Below are 27,513 nucleotides of genomic sequence, written 5' to 3'. Positions count from 1 at the left end.
AATGCAATCAGCTGTGCGGACTTTTGTATCTTAGCGGGTTTATCGTATCATAGCAACGTAGTTTTGAAAACTGTTTTCAAGTGCTGGCGGGAGAGTTTGAATTACGATAGCTACTTACGTCAATAACTGTTCTGTATGATACAGCTCTCAATCTTCCAATAAAGCATTTTTTTTCACGTTACGGTTACAACAACATAATTAATATGAACTTCACTATCAAACAATGTAAAACATCTAGAGGTAATGCTGCTATTGAGTACAACGGTGTAAAATACAGGAAAGCATCAACTTCGAATAAAGGCGATGTTACATGGCGGTGTTTATACAAAAACTGTTCAGTATCGATAAAAACAAATTCAAATGTATCTATTGTACGGGAAATAAATGGATCGCACGAGCATATTAGTCAGGCTGGTATAGGCCTAACTACTGAAATTGACGATGAACTTTCCATTGTGGACAAACAGGATAGTTATGATGACAATGATAGTTTTACTACCCTTCGGACGTTAATATGTGACAATCAGTTACAACAGGATAATGACAAATTAAGAGCCAGAATAAAAGTACTAGAGGAACAATGGAATGCGGCCATCAATCGTTCGATGGAGCTGGACATTCGTTTGATGGAGATGACGACTTGTGAGCAGCCAGGGAGGCCGGAGCAGGAGGTGTCACAGGAAAGCACCCTAGTCGATCGTCTTAGCCGATTTCTCAGGACTGAACTTATTGCTGACGCCGATATGGACTGTTTTTGTAATTTTCTGATGAATTCTTTTCCAGGGAGCCAGGTAATATTGCCTTCTGTAACTGCTATGATCATACATGATGAAAAAGCTGATATATCTTTCCTGAATAAAATTGTAAATCATAATAATAATATTATTGCATTTGTTGTTAGTGATAGCCAACAGTCTGAATGTATTAATGGATGGTCTGGTTCTCATTGGAGCACTGTATTGTATGATAGGGTTTTCAATAAATTTATTAGCTTTGATTCGTTGGATAAACATAATGATAGTTACGCTAGTACTCTGGTCAGTAGGATAGGGCCATATTTCAAATCAGCAAATTTGATAAGTATGCCCTGTCCACGTCAGAACAATACTTTTGACTGTGGTGTATATGCACTGTATTTTATTGAAGAGGTTTTGAAATTTAGGAAAATCAACAAATCTACATGCTTAACTGCAGGTCTTGAATTGGACAATGATTTCAATGCTTCCAGCTATAGATGGAGGATGCTTGCTAATGCATGTGAGGTTTTGAAACCTGTCAATTGCAGATATGGAATGGATATGGAGCAAACTTATAGTAAAATTTTTGAGAAAGAAAAATTCAAGCCCTCAAATCCTGAACCAGTCGAAGTTTTGAAAAAAAGTTGTATTAATGGAAAAGTGACTCACACTACTTGTAATAATAAGTGTAATGGTAATGTAATCAGAGTGTATGGAGACAGTCACGGTCGCGATTTGGTACACCACCTTGATCAACTTGAGCTCGGAAAATCTGTCAGTGGTTTTATCATGCCTGGCGCAGGATTTGACCCTATTGCTAATAATATAAGAAGTGACACTCATGATTTATCATGTGATGATAACGTGGTTGTTATTGGAGGGTCGAATGATGTTTATTTTAATGAGGCGTCGAAATTTTTAAGAAGCTTGATTACTCTTATCCAAGTATTGAATTTTACGAATATATTAGTATCCACAATACCAATGAGGCATGATCTACCGGACTGGTCCTGTGTCAACACCGAAATAAGAAAAACAAATAGAAGAATTAAAACGATTTGTGGGAAATTTGATAACGTAAAGATTATAGATATTTCTGACTTAGGTAGAGAAAACTTCACAAGGCATGGATTACATTTGAATAGAAAGGGAAAAACTTCACTGGCTCGAAAATTAAAAGAACAGTTGGAGTGTGGGCATGCTGGCGGCAATGTTATTGAGTTAGGGTATACTAGTAATTCGGAAAACTAGTTTATGGTCCTGCTTTAGAAGAAGATCAATCAGAAACCCTAAAACCTTTAGACAGACAGGACCTGGAAGCATTACATTCTAACTGTAATGAAGTTAAACGGGCTGTAAATTTGATAATGTCTACTAATATTGAATTCAGAATTGGATATTTAAATGTACAAGGCCTTGAGAATAAAAATCTATTAGTCAATGAATATGCTGCAGACAATAATTTTGATGTATTATGTATATGTGAGCACTGGTGTAGGAAGACTGAATTGCCTTTTAAACAGTTGGATAATTTTAAATTGATCCAGTCTTATTGTAGGGATACTCATATGCGTGGGGGGGTTGCAATCTTTGTGACGGAAGCACTGTCAGGCAAGGCTAAGAAGTTAGAGCTTGAGTCAATGTGCCAGGAGCTTGATTTTGAAATAGCTGGTGTTTGCATTGAGATGAGTAAGGTGTTAATTTTATCTATCTATAGGTCACCTAATGGAGATCCATCAAAATTCTTGGAAAGTTTGGAAACTCTCTTTTTATTTTACGCGACAAGTTATAAGTGGAGAAACTATAAAATTGTAATTGGTGGAGATATAAATGCGCATTTCGATGTAACTGTCAATAATAAGAGGCATGTAGCTGATTTCAAGAACCTACTTAGGCAATATAACTTTACAGCACAGAATAATATGCCGACACGAGGGAAAGCTTGTCTTGACAATGTGTTTACAAATGCTTGTATCACAGAACTGAATCAGATTTGCAAAGTTATCAAGTGCACTTTCTCTGACCATGACTCTGTATGTCTAATTGTGAAGAATTTTTCCTTAGATAAATCAATTAATAATACCCAGGCTAGAATTGTTACTTCTAGGCCAATAGATGTCTTAAAATTGGCCAATTGTAGAGAATCTCTTAGAAATTATGATTGGGTGAGGTTTTTTAGTAGTATGGAGTTGTCTACAGCAGGTCAGATTTTTGATAATTTTTTTTATAAATTTATGAGTATCCTTGATAGCACTATACCTCAAAGAAAGTGTAAAGTTAATGGACATTTCAGGAAATACAGAATTAATAAACGTAAGAATGATTGGTACACAACCGAATTGACTAATATGAAAAACAGGATGATGATGCTTTATGACTTAAATAAGAAAGTTAACACGGAGGTAACTAGGCTATTATACTTGGATGCTAGAAGTAAGTATAAAACAGCAATTATGAATGCTAAGAAAGTACACACAATTGGTCGAATTGAGAAAGCAGCAAACAAATGCAAAATGGCCTGGAAAATAATAGGTTCAGTAAACGGTAGTAAATGCAACGACGTAATTCCAGTATCACCTGATGAATTTAATGACTTCTGTGGGATTGCGGTTGATGATATAAATAGTAGGATAATGAAACCTACCGAGACTGCAATGGATATGATGCAGAATTTCATCACTGGAGAAGAGAGGCCTACTTTTCAGTTTGCTGAAGTGACCATGGATGATGTCCTGGATGCTCTGAATAGATTAAAATCATCTGACAGTGTTGATATATATGGCCTCACAAATAATCTACTTCGGAAATTAGGTGATTGCATAGCATGTCCTTTAGTTTATTGTATAAATAAATGCATAGAGCAAGGCGTTTTTCCTGATGCACTAAAACTATCGAGAGTGATACCTGTTTATAAGAAAGGTGACAAGAATTGCCCTTCCAGTTACCGACCAATTTCATTAATTCCCATTTTTGCCAAAGTTTTTGAAATTATAATTCATAAGCAAATGTGTGATTATTTAGAGCAACATAAAATTATATGTAATGAGCAGTTTGGTTTTATTAAGAATAGGTCGACCACACAAGCTGTTGATTCACTCATCAATAAAATTCTTGAGGCTTTTGAGGGTAAACGCTTTGTTCAGGCCACCTTCTGTGACCTGAGCAAGGCATTTGATTGTATTGACCATTCCGTTCTTCTGGATAAGATGACGGCAATGGGATTTCCCAATAGATTATTAAAATCCTATCTACGAAAGCGAAAACAGATAGTGTGTATTAAGGGATCAAGATCCAAGGTATCAGAAGTCAAGTATGGTGTACCACAGGGTTCCGTGCTCGGGCCGCTGCTTTTTATACTAATGATAAATGACCTACCAAGCTTCGTAAAGAATCAGACAATATTGTATGCCGATGATACAACTTTTGTAAATGAGAGTAATGACATCCACAAACTTGAAACTTCGTCGGCAACATCTATGTCTAAAGCATCGGATTGGTTTAGAGCAAATGGGTTCCTGCTGAATGAGAGCAAGACCCAGTCACTGTTTTTTGGTTTGAGGGGAGCTACCTTGTTGAACTCCTCTAAAAGTAGTAAATTTCTTGGTATTTTCCTGGATGAGAAGCTGACTTGGCGGCCACATATTGAATATTTGACTGGTAAACTCTCTAGAGTTATATATCTTTTACACAACTTAAAAGAGCATGTGACCTACATGTATTTGAGATCAGCTTACTTTGCGTTTTTCCATAGTCTGCTATCATATGGAATTATTTTATGGGGAAACTGTAGTGATATACGGAGTGTGCTTGTACTCCAAAAGAAAGCTGTTAGAATAATTTCTAGTGCACAATACCTTGCCCATTGTAGACCTCTGTTCATGGACATGAAAATAATGACAGTAATAAATGTATATATTTTTAAGGTTATACTGTATACAATTGACAATATATCTCACCTTGAACGTAGGCAGGACATACATGAGCATTTCACTCGGCATCGTGAAATGATAAATGTACCTTTTAACCGACTGACGAAATCAACAAAGAGCTACGAAGTAATTGGGATCAAAAGCTACAATAAGCTATCAAGACAGGTGAAAGACTATCCCATCAGCGTTCTTAGACGTAAGCTTCAGGAGTGGCTGGTTGGACATCCCTTTTATGTTATTACTGAGTTCCTAGCTTTGAATGATGGTTCAATTCATTTCTAAGTTAAATGTATTGCGTATTTTATTATTGTAAAGTTCTGTTATTTATTGTTTACATTTTATATGTATATGTTGTATGTGTATGCAAATAACGATTGTGACGTTGTCTATTGCTTTTTTTCAAAGTTTAATGACAATAAAATATTATTATTATTATTATTATTATTATTATTATTATTATTATTATTATTATTATTATTATTTTGAGTTTAAATCACCAGCTGATTAATTAGTTTAAGCTTTGACTGTGCAAACGGACTTAGAGTTTTATGATGAACGTTCCAAATTGATGTAGTATTTTATTTTTATCTTTTCATGAATGTAAACTTTTAATGAATGAAGTGTTAATTACAAAAGCACATTTACAACATTAATATAATGAATATCGGGGCATAGAGCTTCTCTCGTTATTTATTTATAGACTATTGATAAACAGAACACAATTCTTTAAAATGATTGGGGAAGGACTAAGGCCCATGTTATACGGACAGAAAAAACGCGACAGATTTTTCGCCACGTAGACGCCAAGCCTACCGAGCAATGGACGTCACTGTGTGCAAGTTATACGAACGTTTTATCTGTCGCGTCGGACCCTGTAAACCCGGTGTCAGCGTCGACAACGCGACCGGACCGGTAAAATTGGCAGAAAAAACGCGATAGAAATGACGCGAGTACTGTTATACGGGCAGCTTTTACGCGGCAGATCCGTGCTTCCCCCCCACCATACTCCTCCGGGCGTACACTTACCAATCTTTCTACTGGTTGAATACTCTGCTTCATATTGGTCTCCTTTTTTTGGATTTCCCCACACACAAGGCTAAGCAGCTCATCAAAGGAAGAAACAGACATCCTGTAGTATTGAAAAAACTTGTCTTCGTACTGCCTGTGTAGTGCGAATGTAGTGTGAAATGTCCCAGTAGTCAATCGGCTACTTAACACAGGGTGTGTGCTCCAACGCCTCTTCTTCCTTTTTGTACCATCAACGTAAATTACCATTAACTGGTGAAAACCTACACAACCTATTCGCACCGCATCCATATTTTGTGCTGTAGCAGACTACAAGAGACACTGATCGGGAGTGAATATTGGCTCCCTCGGAGCCTGCCGCGGCGTGTTTGCTGCTTGTATAACAGCTCCCTGGCGTCGACGACGCGGCGTTATTGCTGCTCGTATAACAGCACTGAATTGTTAGTTCAGCGTCGGCGTTTTATCTGTCGCGTTTTTTCTGTCCGTATAACATGGGCCTAACAGGCACAGCCCAAAACTTTTTCTTCTCCGACTTTTGATTTAGACACTATAAATAGTCCAGGAAGTAGGTTATGTTCCATACACTTGAATTCAGGTTCAATTTTCAGTCCAAACATTTAAAAACAAAAAAGTTCTAATTTAGATTATTTACAAACCAAATTGAATAACAAAATAACACTCACTAATCACTTACAACTGTAAAATAATTATTAGCTTTAGGAGTATTCACAATGTTGAAGTTAGCTGGCTAAGTCGAGCTATTCGCTAACTCCAGCTAATTGCTAAGTCTGTGTTAACTCAATGCTATAGTGGAACGTTGGAAAAAAATTAACAGACGAGATAGCAGATAGCGCAGGTTTGAGTCCGCTAACTCTAGCTATCTCTGTTGAAACGGCAGCCATATGTTTATAATCTTACTTTTGAGTTATAATAAATTTTGAGTTACACAAATTATCCGCATGGATCGCTACTGCAGTTAGCTAATAGCAGATGGTTTTAGATGGGGCGTTCACAATCCAGAGTTATCAAATAGCACTTTGGCTGGCTAAAACAACATTGTGAATACCCCTTTTGAATATTATGATATACCATGTGATGTCAACAAATCAGATTATTTTGATCGAGTCTATGAAAATGTCAAGATTTCTCGCGAGATACGGTAAGCTGATTGATTACACAGCTGATCTCCCACACAGACACACGCATCTTCTGTTATCGAAAGACGACGAAATTATCATCTGTTTTTCCAAGAATGAATTATCCTTTTCATGTCCTTCAGCGAGTTTTCCCAGGGATGAGACCTAGTGCAATCGAATTTTTATATCATAAACCTACTAAGTTCCAAATTTCGTGAAAATCGTTAGAGCCGTTTTCGAGATCCGTTGGACATAAATAAATATAAGTAACCAAATAATATAAAAATATATACAGAAATTGCTCGTTCAACCTTCCGGTAGTCCCGTCCTATCGATCACACGAGCAGTCGCGTGTTGTATTTTGTACAACATCCAATTTTCCAATTGTTATGTACTCTGTTTACTGTCAAAACATATTAATTCATTGTAAGATAAGATAAGATAAGATTCTTTATTTCGCATCCAATTTACAACAACAGAACAGCGCACAAATGTATAATTACTTTATCCATCTTCTTGAATTTTTTTACGCCTATGAACATTTGGATGATTACCATTTCATAGCCCAATAAGGTACATCAAGCAAAGCCATCAATTCTGAGTTATTGGTTCGTTTACGGTCCCCGTTTAGTCTTTCCCTATCTTATGCACTGTCACGACTAAATGGCACCTAAAGACTGAACCATTGCTCGGTTGATACTGCAACTCAGTGGAGTGATGGTGGGGGGGAAGTTTTGGAATGCATAGGTGACTCATTCACAGACACCACCCCATTCAATAGTTTTGTGCAGCAAAAAACCGACACTGTTGTACTTTTTACAACAGCGCGACTGCGGAAGGTTAATATAATAGGAATAGTTCATAAATGAATACTTACAGCCGTCTTTCAGGTGGTTCGGTGAGGATGGGACTGGCAGATCGCGTCAGATACAGGTCGTTCTCCTTGTCCAACTCATCCTGGCTGAGTGTCAAGTTCATCTTTTTCTCCTCAAAATCCACTTCAGTTTCCTTTCTTTTTGTCGATTTTCGCAGCATCTGGAAACAATTCATCGCCATTGAATAGTATACATACACTTACGGTATATGTATAGTTGGTTAATTTTCGTTGTTTTTTGAGTGAAAATGGACTAAATTTTAGTAAAGTGAAATCATTTATTTATTTAATCATTTAGAATAATTACACAACTTACAGAAAAGTACCACAGGCTAATAAGCCCAAAACGGTTCCAATTCTAATTTATACAACAGTCCAAATGTAGCTAGGTTATGTATCACAACATTCATCAATTGCACACTCAACACACAAAAATCATTTTTAAATTTAAAAAAATACTTCATAACCCTATTTTGGACTTTAAAAGTGTTATCTGAATTTGGAAAAGAAATAGTACAAGGAGTATCCTTAGTTTTTCTCTCCCAATCAGTGCTTCTCTGTAAAAAATATAAATAAATATTATGGCCATTTGAGGATAATTGTAATACATAATTCATGTTTTTTATTTTATTTGAAAATATACAAGTTAGTAAACCCAGTGTAAAGAGAAGAAGAATAGAAACGCACGGCATAATTTGGAAACCGAACAAGTGAATGAAAAGATAAAAGTTGGTGATACAGTCTTCAAACCATTATAAAGCATAACACCGTTTTATAGGACCTTTTATTGTTCCGGGGTACTTCTCTCAAGAAATCGATTGAAGCTTGGAAAATTGCAAGGAATGACAAAAAGTTCTTAGATTGCACATGTTCATGAGATAAGAAGAGTCAAGAGGCGATCCCAGATTGCCAAACGAACTAACATAGTGAATGAAAAAGACTAAGAAATTGTCAAAAAACCACTGATTTATTGTTATTGTTATTTATTGATAACTAAACTCTAGTTAGTTTTAGTTTATCAGAGATTGACAATGGTGTAATAACCGAAACCGGTCTTTCTAATTATCAATAAATCAGTGGTTTTATGACAATTTCTTAATATTTTTCATTCAATATGAATAATTACCACAATATCAACTTCTCAACTACACAAAAAGTGGAACTAACATAGGCTTGTTTTCATTGTTATTTCGTTTTTATGTTTGTTGCAGGGATAGTGAAGACTGGGAGGGAGCAGTTAGTAAACCCAGCTGTTACATCAGCTTCACTATCCCTATCATTATAATTTGTTGATTTTACAGAAATTAAGAGTTCAGTTTTAGAACCACATTACTTAACTTACATATCTGAGGGCACCAGGAACTGAATCCAATTATTGCCCTCATAACGAACATTGAGCATACAATTTGAAAACAATACATTAAAATGAAAATAAAATAACTAAACTAATATACTATTGAGTTTTAAAAAAAAACTGAAAACAGGATACAAACAAAATAGTAGAAAACCTTGCAAATAAGAAACTTATAGTAGCAGATAAAAGAAAAAAGAAAGACGTATGTAACTAATACTGAAGAATTCAAGAAGAAAATAAAAAAGTAACAAAGAAAAGATGAAGAAAAGTATGTTATACTTTTTTCTGCTGTTTCGAGGAACTGTTTTAGACAGATTTTCATAGTTAGCTTTTCAACTCCAGCCGTAGAAAGTGGACTTCTTCAATGGAAGTATTCAATTCTATTGCTCATTCTTTAAAAATATACTTCAACATTCTAAGGTAAGCTTCATTAAAGGTATTTATTTGTATTCCTGATACTCTAAACACGAACTACTTTCATATTGAAAGAGGAATTTATGGTAAAATACCATTTTTTTTAAATACAAGGAAGTGAAACAAGAAATTTTGATGAGGGTGATGCTTGTTTAGAATTATTTATTTATTGTATAAAACACTATAATTATAATACAATTATATATTGGAATCATATCCAGTTCACGTATGAAGTATCGTAACTCCGAATGAATAAAATGAATATTTGTATAGATATTCTATAAAATATAAATTTTATGCATTTTTATAAATCAGGAATAATAAATGTAGGCTATATAATATAGAGAGTTCTGTAATTCAAGAATGTTCATTGTGTTCAGTACAGTATGTTGTAATTTATTATTTATGATTAGTCGCTTCAATAGAAATTATAATTAGACAATCAAAAACATCGTGACGGTATCACAGTTTGGGTCAAAACTATTGACGTACATGATAGGTAGGTACAAAAAAAAAGATAAAAAATCTTTTTTCATAACACGTCTAATATACTTATTATTAAACACTCATTGCCGGTTGCTCAAAAGCCAGTTACATTTTAATTGTGATTAATTTCACGAGAACCAATCAGAGAAGACAATTTTGGTAAAAGTCTTCTCTGATTGGTTCTCCTAAAATCAATCACGATTAAAATTTAACTGGCTTTTGTGCAACCGGGCTTCAGGATTATTGATGTGCTATCAAGATTTTTGAAGAACATTAAGCTAAGAAGCAAAAGAAAATCAATAATACTAGACAGGTTTCTTCGTCTAGCTCATCTAAATGATGTATTGCTCGTGTTGTGTGGTTGATAGTATAAAGGATATTGTAAAATTAAGATAATAGGCCTATGAAATAATATAAAGATAATTGTAATTATTGTTGATAGTTGTAAAGATAATATTAGAACTAGATTGATGAATCATCTATGAGAAACTGTTCCTAATTTGACATTTTTGTTCACGAATCAGCAAGCATTAATAAATTACTTAATCTATTTGAAAAATTGAATAATATGCATACCTCTTTGGCCTGCCTAAGTCCCCTTTCCCATGCTGATTCTACAACAGGCATTTCTTCTTTTCTTGCTTGTTGATATACTGCAGGGTTCATCTGAAATAGAAACAAAGAAAAGAAAATTAACACAAAGAATTTAGTAAAAAATTCGGTAGCGTAGACAGGACTTTACTATAGAGTAAATCACGGTTAGTTTACCAAAATAGCCAAATTTTCTATTTAGGAGAACTCACCGGTCTGTCTATAGGTCTGTATGGGTCTATTGGAGGATAGAGTCCACCTTGGGGTCCATTTACAGGCACTAGAGGGCGAACCATATCAAACATTGTGTAGTTTCCTTTATCCGGCACACCTGGATGTAGAAATCTGCAAAACCAATGGAAAGTGTGATAGTAAATCCAAAAGTGGTCGAAGTGTTATCGTCATGATAGGTTAGGTTAGGTTAGAATACGACCTGCACAGTGAGGGATTCAAGTGAAGCATCTCTAATAAGTAATGCTTATTTGAAGGGGTCGGGATGAAATAGTGCCAAGCCTCATTTTAAATTAAATAAAAAGACCAAGAAATTGTCAAAAACCACAGATTTATTGATAGTTAGAAAGACCGGTTTCGGTCTGATTAACTCAGAGTTTATCAGAGATTGATAATGGTGTAACAACCGAAACCGGTCTTTCAAACTATCAATAAATCTGTGGGTTTTGACGGTTTCTTAGTCTTTTTTTTAATATGAATAATTACCACAATATCAACTTCTCAACTACACAAAAAGCCTCATTTTTTTATTTTGAGCAAGAGACGTTTCAAAATTCAATCGAATCCTCAAATAATTGTGTTTGATAATATCAACAATATATCATCCCGACCCCTGATCTTTGAATAAAAATCTAATAGGCTAAGAGAAACAAATATAAATACAAAATTGGACAGAAGGTTGTGACTAATAATGAAAAAGATCATCGTAAGGCGAAGGTCACTTATTTTTACCCACTGACAGGCAAAGTTAATCTATCTCATGAACTAGATATGTATAATTAAAAAACGAAAGTTTATTTAGGAAGAAAAACTGATTTTGACAAAAACAAGTTGTACTTTCCACAAATGTCACCCACTATTCCACATTGAATAAACAATAAATCTACTAAATCTTTCATGGTTGTTAAATCACTCGCATTCATTAAATACAGAGGATAAATCTTTGAAATGAAGCTTTCTAGTGTATCCCTGTTTCCGATTGTGATTGAAACAATTCTATTGAAGGACTTGCCATTAAAAAATTGTAATCTTAATTTTCAGAGGAGAAATTTCTCTACAGCCTCATTATGTAGAGAAATTCCTCCCCTGAAAATTACAATTACTTCAAATTGGTGTAACTTTTTAATGACAAATCCTTCAATAAGATTGCTCCAATTAGAGATGGAGTTTGGAAACAGGTACACATTGTAGAAAGCTCCAGGTAGAGGGCAAGCTTCAATATTTAAGTGGTCAAATACTCCACCAAAATCTTCATTTTTCGAATATCTGTTTCTGTTATGTAACCCATGTCAGAGGAATTCATGAAACATGAAAAACATTACTATATAATCAAGCCAACGTGAGTTAATTCTCAAACTACCATACAGCATCCACTGCAAGAAAAGTTCAGTCAGTTCGTAATGATAAAGGTGATTTATGTAATGATGTATTTATTTATATATTCAATTATCACAAAAATAAATATTGTGTTTTGACAATTCATATTGAATGAAAAAAACTTCATATTGTCAATACTTTACTATAAAAATATATCCAATATTGTAAAAATCGACAGTACAATTCGATATATAGGACACCTGATTTGTTGATGCTTAGATTTAATGTTTGGATATTGTGTTTAACTTACTGTGACATTGTATTTTATTTCAGGTACTTATCATTGTGACTGGATCTAATTTTGTATACTGAATTTTGTATGTGACCTGGCTTATGTACTGATGTACTTTGGCTCAAATAAAGATAGGCTTAATTGAATCATTGAATTATACTACTATTATTATTATTATTTTGTCATGTGAAACTGTATAATTTGAGCATAGCTCTCTAACAGTGTATGACACGTCAAATAAACAATTAAACTACATCTAATTTTTCCCAGCCCTGAGGTCACAGCAATTTCAAAAAATCTTAATTTATTACAACAAACTAAGATACTATTTTCGGCTGTTACCTAATATTATATCAAGTCATTTTCATGAACTAACCTGCACTGGTAGGTTCAAAAAATCGTAATAATTATTGATTAACTAATTTATTACAACAAACTTAGTTACTAGTTTCGGCTGTTACCTAATATATCAAGTAATTTCCATGCACTAACCTGCACTGCGACCCCCAAGTACACTGCCCCCGATTGTAGAAGCGACAAATAGGCCTTGGCTCCACCTCCTCAGGCCTCGCCTCTCCCTCATCGGTCAGCTCTCCCTCCTCCAGCTCCTCCTCAGTCCCCTTCACCTCCCCCTCATCTGCCTCACTTTTGGCTCCACTCCCTCCCGCACCACCACCGGCTGCCCCGCCACCATCCCCGCCCCCACACTCCCCCTCCTCCCGCTCTTCGCCTGGCTCAAAGTCCAGTGCATCCGCATCATCGTCATCAGCTCCTCCTCCCTCTAGGCTTGCCCCCTTTCCCCCTCCAGACGACTGATGCTGCTCCACCCCCTCTTTGCTTCTCCCCTCCTCATCATCGCCTGCTCCTCTCTCCTCAGCACTACCCGTGCTTTCGCCGTTCTCCAACTGCTCAACAAAATAAAATAATTCAGTTTTAAATTGATCAATTCTTTCAAACATTTATACAGGATAACAACACAAAGATAGAAATTAATGCTTAAGTGTGTGATAAAAATAATATGACTCAATTTAGATAAGTATGAAGCATATACAGAGTGTCCCAAGAAAGGTGTAACAGCCGAAGACCATGGATTCTAAATTGAATTTGCAACAACAAATGTCCAGTAAAATTTCCTTATATCGACCTTAGTTTTCGAGATATTTCCATTTTTCGATATTATTGAAAAAAATTTAATAACTAGAAAACTATTAGTCAAAATCTAATTCCAATGTCATAGTTGGAGAGAGGAAGAAATTTCCAATAAGATTCATTCAATTCGTTCCTTTGTTTGACGTTTTTGAACTTTTTATGAGCGTTCAAAGTTTAAAAAATACATTCGTCGAGTTCAAAGCCAAATTTCAAACAGTTTGAACACTCATAAAAAGTTCAAAAACGTGAAATAAAGGAACAAATTATATGAATCCTATGGAAAAGTCTTCATCTTTCCAACCATGTCCTTGGAATTAGATTTTGACTAATAGTTTTCTAGTTAATATTTTTTTTTCAAAAATATCGAAAAATCGAAATATCTCAAAAACTAAGGTCGATATAAGAAAATTTTACTGGACATTTTTGTTGCAAATTTAATTTAGAATCTATGGTCTTCGGCTGTTACACCTTTCGTGGGACACCCTGTATATTTATTCAAATTCATTAAAAACGAAATACACAGAATAAGATCAAAATACGAATAGAATAACAGGCTACTTGGTGGGGCGTGCTGTAATAGGATGTCCTACTCTGGTTAACCATGTACTGGGAAATCCTTCAATCCTTGAGATAAAAAAAATAATCAAAAAAGTAGGTATGGAAAATCTAGAAAGGAATTGTAGGTTTGATTGGATGGGAAAACCTATAGGACCAGTATATAACAAAAATAGTAGAAACTAGAAAGGAAATCTAAAGGGATAACGGAGTATCAGCAAGCGAAACACACACAGGAAGAATTCTCTAAAGGTGCGTGAAGATGTACGCGCCGCGAACATGAGCAATTCACTTTTAATCAGCTGACTATAATATATTCTGTAAATCAGATATATTCTATATCAGGTATATTCTGTAGAAATACAGATTCTGTATTTTTACAGAAACGGTAAGATACAGATATAAAAAGCTTGGCATCAGCTGATCAAAAGTGAATTGCTCATGTTCGCGGCACGTATATCTGTACGCACCTTTAGACTCAACTCACACTTACGCGACTCAGGTCGAGAAGAGACTCGATTCTAGTCGAGAGCATGTGCTTTCAAATGGTGACGTCGCGGAGACTAGAATCGACTGGTCTGAGTGTCACCATTTGGAAACACATGCTCTCGATTAGAGTCGAGTCTCTTCTCGACCTGAGTCGCGTAAGTGTGAGTTGAGCCTGAGAGTACAAGTGAAGCTTCTTAAATAGATTAAAAAATAGTAACTAAATTGTAACTGCTCTAATTCAATTGCTGATTTGAGTTCTGTTTGTATTTTACTCCTGTTTGCAGACAAGATTTAATTTAGCAAACAGTAATGTATTCAATAACCTCTAATGTAAACTGTTATGTGATGTCATTGGATAGAACTTGATTTGATATAACTATAAAGATGCAATCATACAGTTAAAATTTCGAAGGATTGGCTACCTACTCAATTTGGGGCCCAAATCGATTTTTTCAAGATTCTTCATTCACTCATTTGAAATTATTATCTTAAATAAAAAGACTAAGAAATTGTCAAAAACCACAGATTTATTGATAGTTAGAAAGACCGGTTTCGGTTGTTACACCATTGTCAATCTCAGATAACAGAGATTATGACAGAGGTTTATAAAATGGTGTAACAACCGAAACCGGTCTTTCTAACTATCAATAAATCTGCGATAACAGAGATTATGACAAAAGTTTATCAGAGATTGACTATGGTGTAACAACCGAAACCGGTAATTCTAACTATCAATAAATCTGTGGTTTTTGACAATTTCTTAGTATTTTTATTTAATATGAATAATTACCATAATATCAACTTCTCAACTACACAAAAAGTGAAATTATCATCATTTGCCTTGAGGCTGTGCAAAGGCTAAAAATGTACTTTTTACTGGTGATATTTTTAAAAGTTTTTCGATTTGTATATCAAGCTATCAAAATTAAAAAAATTTCTCAAGAAAACATTTTTTTCGATCATTACTTTTTGAGATATGTACTCCTAAAGATTAAATTTTTGGCACAGAACATTTCAAAAATCATTCATAAGGGTAGTTGCTGGAGTGGGGCCTCGTGACAGTTCTTTCCCGCTTTTTGATAGACTTGGCATCCTCCCGGTGAGACATCTATATGTATATAAGGTGCTCTCTATATTCTATTTGATAAGTATGAATGGTGGCGTGTCAATAGATTATAGTGATACTGTAACTGACTCTCATCATACAAGGCAGGCTGATGAGGGTTTTATCCGGGGTGTCAGACCAAACTGCACTTTATTTAAAAAATCTTTTATTTTCCTGACTCCTAAATTTTTCAATCTTCTACCTTCTCCGATAAAAAACTTATACAATAACTGCAATAGAATACAGCTAATTAAAGGAAACCTGAAAAAATTTCTCCTCTCCTTCAGCCCTGAGAGATTGGAAGATCTTTACAACGTCACTGTTTAAGTAAATACTTAATTGGAGCAAATACTTAAAATTGGATCCAGTACACATTTAATTCTTTTTACAAAAACAATTGAAGTATATTACCTTATAGAAGAATTGGTTATAAATTATCATCATAGATATAAGCATTGTTAATTATTAAATTTGTTAAATGCATCAATGAAAATCATTAAGACCTATGAGTATACCTTATAAAATCATCTATATATCTCTAAAAGCAAATATACACTAAGATAATCATTCATTCATTGAAGATCCTCAATTTGATTAATTTAATCAAATGGCTAAATGATGTAAGCCTAATTCATTTGCCTTTGCTTTAATCTGTTTATATTATTGTTATATTTAAACTATTGGTTAACTTGGCCTGACTACCTCGATTTTTATCAGTACTTTTGTTCTTTGAATTATATTCAGGATAGATTTTTTTTTGTATTTTTTAGTTCTTATTATATTTTATTGTATTTATTTTCTCAACTTTAATATATTTCATCTATTGTCATTATTATTTATTAATTTAAGTTTTGCTTGTTTTGAACTGTCCTTTAGTTCTGTTCAGTGATGCTCCTGCAATGCGAACGTGACCTTGTTATCAAGGTCTTTGCATGCAGTATTTTATTTCGTGCATTAATTATGGTGTATTTTTGTAAAACAGTGTAGCTGTGCTAGATTACATTCCATCATCCTATAATGAGAATTAATACAATAAGTATTATCAGCAAGTTTCATATTTATTCGGTTAAAAAAGTTCTCTTGAGTATTGTTTTTTTATTATTCTTATTTGCTATCTTTTTTTTAGTTTTGTGCGCTGTACTGTTGTTGTAAATTGGTTGCGAAATAAAGAATCTTATCTTATCTTATCTTATTTCAAATTCGGTGAGAGATATATCCATGAGATTTAGAGGGTGATATTTGGACTCAACTAAAAGTTATTTTTGGTCATTTTTAGTAAAATGAATAACTTTATCAAAAATTTATATTTTTGTTTTATTCAATCAACAATATGATGAAGAATTCACCTTCTAAATCTCACGGATTTATCTCTCACCGAATTTGAAATGTTCTGTCCCAAAAATTTTATCTTTAGGAGTACATATCTCAAAAAATAATGATCGAAAAAAAATGTTTTCTTGAGAAAACTTTTTAATTTTGATAGCTTGATCATATACAAATCGAAAGACTGAAAAATAACACCAGTAAAAAGTTCATTTTTAGCCTTTGCACAGCCTCAAGGCAAATGATGATAATTTCACTTTTTGTGTAGTTGAGAAGTTGATATTATGGTAATTATTCATATTAAATAAAAATACTAAGAAATTGTCAAAAACCACAGATTTATTGATAGTTAGAATTACCGGTTTCGGTTGTTACACCATTGTGTAAGTGTAACAAGTGTCACACCTTTTTGTCAGGAGCAGTAGCGACAGCATCTTTATCGCCCTCATCTTCGGACATCGAGTCGAGACTTCCAAGATCGGAGACATCCGACAGATCTTCGGCGTGGTCCTTGGGAGGCGGAGCAGCAGGGGCGGCAGCCGGCGGAGGAGATGGCGGCGGAACGTCGGCCGAAGCGCGTCGGCTGGGCAGACCGAACGACGAATTCGACGAGATATCGCTGTTCGAATCTGACAGCCGCTTCCGCGAGACGGGCGGTGGACTCGGACTGCCTCTATCGGCCGGCGATTGCGGTGAACGATCGCCGCCTACCGGCGATTGCGGAGAACGATCGCCGCCTACCGGCGATTGCGGTGAATGATCGCTGCCTACCGGCGATTGGCTCCGAGACCCGGGCGACGCCGGCGATCGACGGTTACTGCGGTTCTCCTCTTCCGGCGACCGGCGGTAGCTGTCGTCTTCCTCCGGTGACCGCGGCTGAAAATCGGCCGAATTGTCTCCAGCATCGTCGGGCGAACGCGGTCCCCGCGCGTCGGGCGAACTGGGTTCGTCCGGCGATCGCGGTTCAACTGGCGAGCGGGGACTCGACGGCGTTTCTGCCTGTCTTTGGTGATCGCTTTCCGGCGACGCCGGGGGACTCTCGAAATGTCCAGCTGCAATAAAAAAATGATATGTTTCAGAAAACACAATTGACTCAATAATAATTACCAAGATAGGAAACCACATTATATTTTTTACCAAACCATACCGGCCAGAATAGGCGAGTCAACTAAGGCGTTCACCCTTCAGTCTGCTAGTGCTACCTGGTCGCGGGTTCAAATCCCGCCAAATCCCATGGACGTTTGATCATCTCATAAATCATCTTCGCACTTCCCATTACCTACGCATAAGCAAAAGAGCTCATGTGGTATTCATCAGCAATAATGATAATAATACTCTTCCTTGGGGATCGGAGTCCAGGCAAAGGATGGTCAAGCAAACTAGGATAATAATAATAATAATAATATTCCGGAACACTTCCTCACAGACAAAAGAAAGATGAAATAGTTTTTAATATGACCTGACCATAGACAAAATAAGAAAAGGCACTGATTGCTATGGTGACTTCTTACAATCAATAACACTCTTCTCTCTCTTTCCTAGGTATTAAACAGAAATATATCTAGGACAACAAAAATTCGGATTTTCAATACCAACGTGGAAACAGTGCTTTTATACGGATGTGAAACATGGAAGATCACTGGGCGAATTGTAGGGCAGCTGCAGACATTCATAAATCGATGTAATCTACTGATCAGAGGTAATCACCAATAAGAATCTCTGGCAGTTAACAAATCAATGTCCAATCCAAGAGGAACTGAAAAGGAGAAAATGGAGATGGATTGGGCACACATTGAGAAAAGAAGACGGTGAAGAAGCTGAAACCGCCAGGGATCACGCAGACAAGGACGCCCACGGATGACATGGAGAAGAACGGTCGAGGGAGAGTGCAGGCAACGGGGAAAGACTTGGGCAGAGGTCAAGAGACTCGCTGCCAATAGAGATGAGTGGAGAACATTTTCGGATTTCCTATGCTCCTCAAGGAGCCAACGGAACTAAGCTATGTAACTTCTGTTTGCGACATAATTTCACGTTATTCACTGGCACATACGTAGAAAATATTGGATATTTTATTATTTATTATTTTTACAAAGGCGACTTTCTAGAAGTATTTTAAGCCTAGGTGATGATGATGGAATAAATGAATAGAATCACGAATGAATAAAAATTTTAGGTTATGCTATCCACTTGGATTGATTTGAGTCCACATAGCACTCTACTGTACTTACAGTAAGCAAACTGTAAGCTTTATAATAACTTGAACAATTTGTTCAATAATTTGAACAAAATTTGAGCCTTTATCTGTAAACATATTCAATCTTAAGGCTTATTGAGGGATGAACCATTATTATTTATTAATGAAATGCTTTTGTGATTTCAAATACGGTACAATAATAATTGTAATGAAACATTTTATTGGTTATATAAAACATTATTATGTCTATTAATCAACGAGGTGAATGAAAAAGTAATTATTACACAAGAGCTAATTACTATTTCACCTAGAGTACTGGTAATTGACCAAATTTTCAAGAAATTCAATATTTCTAATCTACAACATGGAAAAATAAAATAATTTCTGAAAGAATGATGATGTTTTACCTTCTTGAGGCGACTCTGGTGGACTTTCAATACTCCTTGCAGCATGTGAGATGTTTTCATCATCAGACACATCCGAAGTTTCATCGCATATATTTTGAGGCATTCGCATGCGATTCGTCGCCGATTCGCGGTGCTCCACCTCTCCCTCTGAATTTTCAGAGTCCATCAGGCATTAACTGATTTCACCTGCGAAATTGTTGAAACATAGCACAATTAGATGCATAGCATTTCCTGGCGGAACAGAACAGTACTTTGATAACAAATAATAATCAACAAATACTCTATATGATGTTTTTCAAAAGAAATATAAGTATAGAGAGAATTCCCTGACGGAAGGGTCCCACGATGCCTGAAAATTAGTTTGAGACGTCTACGGGCCTCACAACAACTGTTATTCTTCAGATGACAGTTTAATGTGTACACCAATTCGAAATAATTGATAAAACCCGGGAACTAAAAGTGACGATCTATAGTTCGTGCAAACCTTAGTTTGCTGTATAGCCAACGTTATTTCAATATGAAAATAGGAGCACACTGTTGCCGTTTTCATACTGATTTTATCAAAAAGAGATACGCACTCTTTTTCGTTCTTTCTCTTTCACGATTGGCTCACAGACTCTATAGATTCTGTTAAATCTGGCATCACTGTACTCCATCAAAAGCAATACTGCAATCTAAGATTTGCACAGGCTATAGATTTTTATGTTAAGTTATTATTTGCTCAACTAACATACTTGGGACACACAATAAGCTTTGGTTTACGTGTGAGGTTCTTTGAACTTTTGAATCCGTCCTTTCAAAAACATTTATATTATTGTTCTACTAAGGCCCTCTCTGTATTCTGTACCTCAGAGCCATCTCTGTTATTGTACTATTGCCTTCTCTGTACGGTTTTTGTTCGTATACCGTTACGAAACTAACGACGATCTATAAAGGGTATGTAAAAACGTTCAGTTATTAGCAGAAATTAAAAGTAGGAATTTCTATGATGATTACTCATGAAATGTTATTGGTCATGACTCATTACTATCAAATTGATTAGGACTAATTTAGCCTACCGTATATTTTATTTGGAAACGTATTTCCTATGTAGTTCCCCCAGATAATGTTTTAAAAAACATTTTTTTATTATGTTAGTTCACTTGCTAAAAAAGTGTGGAAAGTGTTGAAGGCATACTATTATGTTGAAGGCAAAAAAAAGGTTTGGTTGTAAATTTCTTTGATATTTGTAAGCTTACCAAATTATAAAAAATGTAGGCTCCTATACTTTATAAACAAGGACAAGTTGTACAGAGTAACATATTCAAATCACACCAAAACATAACTTATTGTAAAAATAATGTGCTGATGCAGATTCAACTTATAGCCTACCATGCTAAGTTCCATTCAACTATGGCAACTATTGAATGATTCGAACTGAGCAGTGAATGACAAAGATGAATCACATTCAAATTGAAGAATAACTTAGCCTGTAAACGATAAAAATGAAACAGGTATGACATTAAAAAACCAAAACAACAAAAATATTTGTATTGTGTAAGTGGATTTGCGATATCCATGATTAGAACAACACTCAAAATTTTGATGGCAAACTGATTAGGTACTCTAAGGAATAAAATCAGTTTCACTGATTGTCCAAAACTCCAAAACGAGGATTAAATCTTAACAGAAATACACATCTAACATTTTGCATGACTTTCATAAGAAAAAATTGGACCTATCGACCTTACCTTTGTATCCAAAAAAAGGTTGAATAGTGACATAAAGTCACGGAATTCCACTCTGTAAACTCTAAAACACTTAACTTATTGTCTTCTATACGAAACATTTCGAAACTCACGCGAAACTGGCAAAGACAAACTTTTAACCACTATAACTTTAATAACTTTTTAAACACAACTCGTACGATAAACGATGTCTTCACATTATCCTGCAAACAAAAATACAAAGAAACATGATGGCCTCGTTCACACAAAGGCTCACATTGACCGGCGATAAATATCACTGCCTTCAGACTTCATAAGGTTTCAACTTTCTTACCTTTTCCTACAATACGATGGTTTGTTAAATTCAGTAGATAAAAATATAGAATTGTTAAAGCTTAAAAGAAAAATATTCTCAATAGTGTATTCCAATCCATGAGCAATCATAGGCAGCCGCTGCATCAACCAAACCACAAAATGACGAGAATCGACCAAAATATAATGGCGGATGGTGGAGCTTAGAGCAAAAACAAAATAGAGAGCTCGTTATGTAAAATAACTCTTTAGAACAAAGAATCTTTAAAGTCTTTTCTGAAAGCGTGCTATCTAGTTACAAAAAAGTATACCGACGAATTCTCCGTTGTAAATATCCGAAAGATTCGAATATATTCGAAAATATTCAATTGATTATAAATCAATCGTAAATATTTTCGAAAGTGAATACATGAGTATTCTAAAAGAAAGAGCTTTACAATAAGGAAAAAATACAGAAAAAAGGCATCGCATATGCATATTATACGTACGAGAGTTTCAAAATGAAATGAATCGTTTTAGAGTAAAGTCGTGAAATGGAAATGTATTTGATTACTCTATTTAATTTCAAAAAATAAGACTGGAGATTAGGCGGAATTTGGTGAGTGGATCCTATTATTTGCCCTGGCATGCTCATTATAGAAAATCTTCAAGAAATATGAATCCTGATAAGATAAAATTCCTGGCGGTATACACCCAGATTACTTGTGTTGAAAAATTTAGTCCTGACACTAAACCACCAGAGCAAGGCTAGCCTTAGGATAAAGGCAAATACTATGAGCAATATCTCAGGGCAAAAAATCTACAGGCAGGAAGTAGACTAAACAAAGAAAGAGACTAAAATCAGCGTGATCAATCAACCCAGTTGCCAGGAAGTGTAAGGCAAGCCTGGAACCTGGTCAAGGGTGTCTCTGGACCTGGTCGACAGTAGGCTACTTGGAGCCGAAAGTCACTGCTATAGTGAGGTCCACGTTATAATGACAGTAATTGATAAACTTTGATGTTGCTATCCTTGTCTATCATTCGACAAAGAAGGTATTACTATCCTTTTATAGCTCCGCAACGATTCCAAATCTGTTTTTGGCAATGTATAAATATAATTAATTAATGCAGAGGCAAGGCAGCACTCTTCTTCTATCTTTATCCACTGTCATTATAACGTGGACCTCACTATAGTCCTGATGAATTCAACCAGTGTTTCTGATCCAACAGGTCGAAGGAATAGTGGATTCAATACCACAGAAGAACTGCTAAAATTTTCCATATACACAGAGGTGAAACCACAAGCTTTGAGAGTTGGGATCCAGTCTCTGCCAACGATATTGTTCAAATGGTGAAATGCTTTAAAAGTAAAACTACCCAAGACATCTATGTCATGTCAGTTGAGCTATTAAGAGTGATCATTAAGCCTATTACACACCCTCTCAGCATTGTTCTGAACTCATGCCTCTGTACTTCCCCTCAGCTCTGAAAGTTCCTAGTACAGTGCCTATTTTCAAGAAGGGGTACCCATCAGACATGAGCAGCTATGGGCTAATTTCAATAATACCAGCTCTGGCTCAAAGTTCGAAGCATTCATGAAAAAACAACTGGTGCACTACTTTGAGAGTGGCAGATTATTCACAGATGAATAATAATAATAATAATAATGAGTTTCTGTTCATGGCGTGGTCATAAGTATGGCCACAAGTGAACAAGTCAAGAACATAAAAAACTGTCATAAGGCAGGTCAAGAACAAAAATACACATCAAACACAAAAAGCAGCAAGCAGAAGAGGCAGCAAGACTAATGCAAGAAGTATCTACTTACAGTCTGAGGATCACAATCATAGAACTCCCTCATAGAATAGAAGGGGTTCTCCTGAAGGAAAGCCCTTAGTCTCCTCTTCAAGACTGTCTCTGGCAGAGTCCTGGCTGAAACTGGCAGCTTGTTCAAAATTTTAGCTGGCTGGTAGATGAGGCTGCTCTGGGTCCTCCCCAATCTACAATATGGCAGGTCCAGCCTCAGCCTGCCTCTGGTGCCATGATCATGCACATCACCCCTGGTAGGCAAAGTACGGACACTGTGGAACGCCTTTATAGCTGACCTGTAAATGTAAAAATTGAATACAGTGAGAATCTTTTCACTCACAAAAAGAGGCTTACAATGCGCTAAAAATTCTGCTCCACAAAGAATCCGGATGGCCTTCTTCTGCACCAGCAGTACATCTTTTACCTCAGAGGCACCACCCCACAAGGTGATGCCATAGGCCATCACGCTATGAAAGAAGGCAAAGTAACACATGCGGAGATGGGCCTCTGGTACACATCTTCTCAGAGTCCTGAGCAAAAACAGCACCCTGCTCAACCTGCCACAGACTACCTGGATGTGCCCACCCCAGGAAAGCTTGCGGTCCAGAGTGAAGCCAAGGAGCTTCACTGGAGGGAAATCAACATGTACTCCATTCCTGAGGCCAAACACAATTCTCTGGGTCTTCTCACTATTGAGAAGGAAGAGATTTGCCCGAAACCAGTCTGCAACAGCCCTCTCAGAAGCACACATCTTTCTGCCCAGGTCAGTCATGTCACCACTGATATCCAGCATTGAGGTGTCATCAGCATAACACACCACATTCCTGTCTCTGAAAAGGGCAACATCATTAATCATGATGAGAAACAGGAGAGGCCCCAGTACAGAAATGAATTTTGACAGGGGAACAATAATACCAGCTCTGGCTAAGATATTCGAAGCATTCATGAAAAAACAACTGGTCACTACTTTGAGAGTAGGAGATCATTCACAGATGCACATAATGAATTTTGACAGGGGAAATCAACCATCACCGCCATATCCCAGCTGGTCCAGGAGATCCTGAACTCCTTCGAGGCATGTGACTCGGGGTCTCTTGTCTGAGACCTGAGTAAGGCATTTGAGTGTGTATTACATGTTATGATGCTCAAGAAACTGGCCGCTTATGAAGTATGTGGTCCAGCTCTCACCACTTTTAGATCATACCATTCTGAAAGAAAGCAAATACTCACCCTTGATGGAGCAAACTCATGTTCACTGCAGGTTCACTATGGAGTACCTCAGGGTTCAGTGATAGACCCTCTCCTGTTCCTGGTGATGATCAACGACCTGGGATCCCTGGGAACATCCTCATGTTTGCCGATGACGCCACCATCTATGCAAGGGGCAGAGCACCAGATCTGTCTAAAATGATTGAAACAGATATTCTTGAAGAAGCCAAGCAGTGGTTTACCAATAATGAGCTGGTGCTAAATGAAAAGAAAACCCAGGAAACTACATGGAATCTTGGATGGAGCCAGCTCAGTGGCCTCACAGAAGTAAAGCTGTTGGGTTTCACCTCGGATACCAGATTGAGCTGGAGTGGTCACATAGACAATGTCTGCTTGAAGCTCTCCTCTCCAGGGTGATATTTCTTCTCAGACGACTGAAGCCTTTGACCCCCCGGAAGGATATGATAGACGTATACTTTGGTATGTTCCATAGCCTTAATTATGGACTCCAGCTATGGGGACATGAACCTGGCTGTAAAGAGGTACTACTCCTGCAGAAGAAAGCTCTCAGAATATTGGATTCAGCAGGCTTCCTGGACCACTATCAACGGCATCAACCCATCTTCATAAGGCTTAGAATATTCACCATGTTCAACCAATATCATGCTCTCCTTGTTGTATGCAAGAGATAACTATTACTTGCTGACAAGAAAAGCTTATAAACACTCTTACAACACAAGAGGTGAAGTGAAATTAGACGTTCCATTCTGCAAGCTGAGCAAGAAGAGGATTATTATTCTCCGGTGCTAGTACTGAGGATGTACAACGCTCTACCTGATGAGGTGAGGAGTCTCAACGTTAGGAGCTTCAGGGCGCGAATAAAGAATTTGTTAATGGAGTCACCATTTTATAATAATAATATAAAATAAAAATTAATATTAGATTGGGAATAAATGTAATTTTGTATATAAACAAATCAGTCTTGATTCAAAGCTGACCTATGAGAGGGAGCATCATATTCATTTAGTACCTACCTATATTTTATTCCAGTTTCCTGGTCTGTAATAATATAATAAATATGTAGATGTTTCAAGTTTCGGTAATATCAAAAATCATTCATTCCAGAAATCATGAAATCACTGACCTGCGTCTATTTTCTCCACTCTATACATAGAAGACCTAGTCAACCACTCTATAGTATCTATGTCTATGCTTTGTCGTAATTGGTTTTTCTGCTTCTGCTCAGTTAGTCAGTTTCCTTCTTTTGTACAGCGGTCAGCCGCCATACTTGATGCCGATATCTTGTGCTGAAGAAGCAGCAATTTCTTTACAAATTAGAAATCTAATTGATCAATATTTATTAGTTATTCAAACCATGACCGTTTGTGTATATTGAAATAGTGCTAGATAAATTTCAATAACTGCTTGATAATGGGGCGTTATGACCGTCGAAGGTAAGATAGCATAATATTTTAGAAGCTTGGCTGCTTCAGCATTCTTGTAGTGTTATATGAACATAAATATTTATTATATCACTTCTTGGTTTTTATAATTTGTTAGTAAATCAAATTTCAATGTCTAATATATTCAGTGAGTTCTCAAGAACTTCTATTTTCAACGCATTCAAAAAAATTTGATTGGGTTTGTAGGAAGAAATTTTTGGGGTACCATCCAGCCTTCCTGTAATAAGAGATGATAGGACTGTTGTTCAATTTTTCCCAATTCATTGATTTATTTAGCTTTTAACTATACAACATCAATACTGCAAAAAAATACAAGCAATTTTTTTTAAATACTACGAAAAATAGAGTGAAGAGTATGTTAGGTAGGTAATTAATTCAATTTTTTGAAATTCATAGTAAATAAAAATGAAAAATAGTAAATTGAATGAAATAAAAAATGAACTGATGGCGTAATTAAATATAATACATACTTTTTAAATTTGTATTTCTTGTCATCAGAATTGTTTGAATGTAATAAATATAATACAGTAATACTATAGTACTTGATACTGGTTTCTCATATACACTGATTTTTTTGCTCGTAATGTCTAGTTCACACTATCACCAAGCTTCTGGCCAACTTGACCTAGGATAGGCCTACTTACTTTTCTATTACTTCATTCCTACAAACAGTCCATTTTAATAATGTGAGGTTAGGAATGAAGTTGCATAGAACTGAATTAAGGACAATGAGCAAGAAGAAAGTCGAGAGACTGGAGTCGTACGATTTGAGTTGAGCCTTAATGGGAGTTAACTTGGATAATAATGTAATTTAATCTGTTCGACAAGTCACATGATATTTTCTAGTATTATATTTCTAAAATTTTCAAGTGTGTACAGATTCCAAATTAACTATTATAATATTATATTCATCATTATAATGTAATTATGCAGATCGAGATCAAGGTCGCGAGACAGAAGGGACCGGGACAGAGACCGGTATGGGGACCGCGACCGGGACAGGCGACGGGATCGCAGTCGCAGCAGGGAGCGATTCCGCGGGGGGCGTGGCCTGGGAGGCGGGGGCGGAGGCCGACGGAATCAAGCCGGTGCCAGTCTCAGGAAACCGCGCTGGGATCTCAGCCGACTGGAGCCGTTCAAGAAAGAGTTCTACTCGCCGCATGATGATGTGGTCAACAGGTGAGAATAACAAATTAACTTATTAACTTTATCTTCACCAAGACCAGCGGAGCCGGATAGGTTGTGTCAACATAATAAGAATATAACTTTTCTTGAAGTTAGTCATGAGTTATCAAGATGGCATGGTCACTTCAAATAACTCATGTAACCCATAGAAAGGGTTTTCCTTAAGCCAACACTTGAGCTTAGCCTTGAAGGCCTGGGTACTCGCGAGTAGTTGATTTTTGCTGGATTCCCACGTATTAAT

General features: G+C 36.2%; 2 protein-coding genes across 5 annotated transcripts in view; one reads left to right on the top strand and one right to left on the bottom strand.

Moving 5' to 3' along the window:
- The window catches only part of LOC111058131 (zinc finger CCCH domain-containing protein 18), a 40,734-nt gene extending 18,929 nt beyond the window's left edge, over positions 1-21,805 (bottom strand). The window contains exons 1-7 of the mRNA XM_039429589.1: positions 21,650-21,805; positions 19,610-19,795; positions 17,414-18,060; positions 12,880-13,292; positions 10,760-10,892; positions 10,533-10,622; positions 7,706-7,863 (exon numbers count right to left, since the gene is read on the bottom strand). Coding sequence (XP_039285523.1) covers positions 7,706-7,863; positions 10,533-10,622; positions 10,760-10,892; positions 12,880-13,292; positions 17,414-18,060; positions 19,610-19,775 — 1,607 coding nt within the window. The 5' untranslated portion in view covers positions 19,776-19,795; positions 21,650-21,805. The remainder of the gene's footprint in view (positions 1-7,705; positions 7,864-10,532; positions 10,623-10,759; positions 10,893-12,879; positions 13,293-17,413; positions 18,061-19,609; positions 19,796-21,649) is intronic.
- A 4,080-nt stretch (positions 21,806-25,885) lies between these two features.
- The window catches only part of LOC111048155 (ATP-dependent RNA helicase dbp2), a 37,169-nt gene continuing 35,541 nt past the window's right edge, over positions 25,886-27,513 (top strand). For all 4 annotated transcript variants that reach the window (XM_039429156.1, XM_039429153.1, XM_039429157.1 and 1 more), the window contains exons 1-2: positions 25,886-26,078; positions 27,021-27,266. In XM_039429156.1, coding sequence (XP_039285090.1) covers positions 26,056-26,078; positions 27,021-27,266 — 269 coding nt within the window. In that variant the 5' untranslated portion in view covers positions 25,886-26,055. The remainder of the gene's footprint in view (positions 26,079-27,020; positions 27,267-27,513) is intronic.

This window comes from Nilaparvata lugens, chromosome 5, assembly GCF_014356525.2.
Source record: "Nilaparvata lugens isolate BPH chromosome 5, ASM1435652v1, whole genome shotgun sequence".
NCBI lineage: Eukaryota > Metazoa > Arthropoda > Insecta > Hemiptera > Delphacidae > Nilaparvata > Nilaparvata lugens.
Note: the sequence above shows the minus strand (reverse complement) of the source record. Positions and strands in the feature narration are given on the sequence as shown.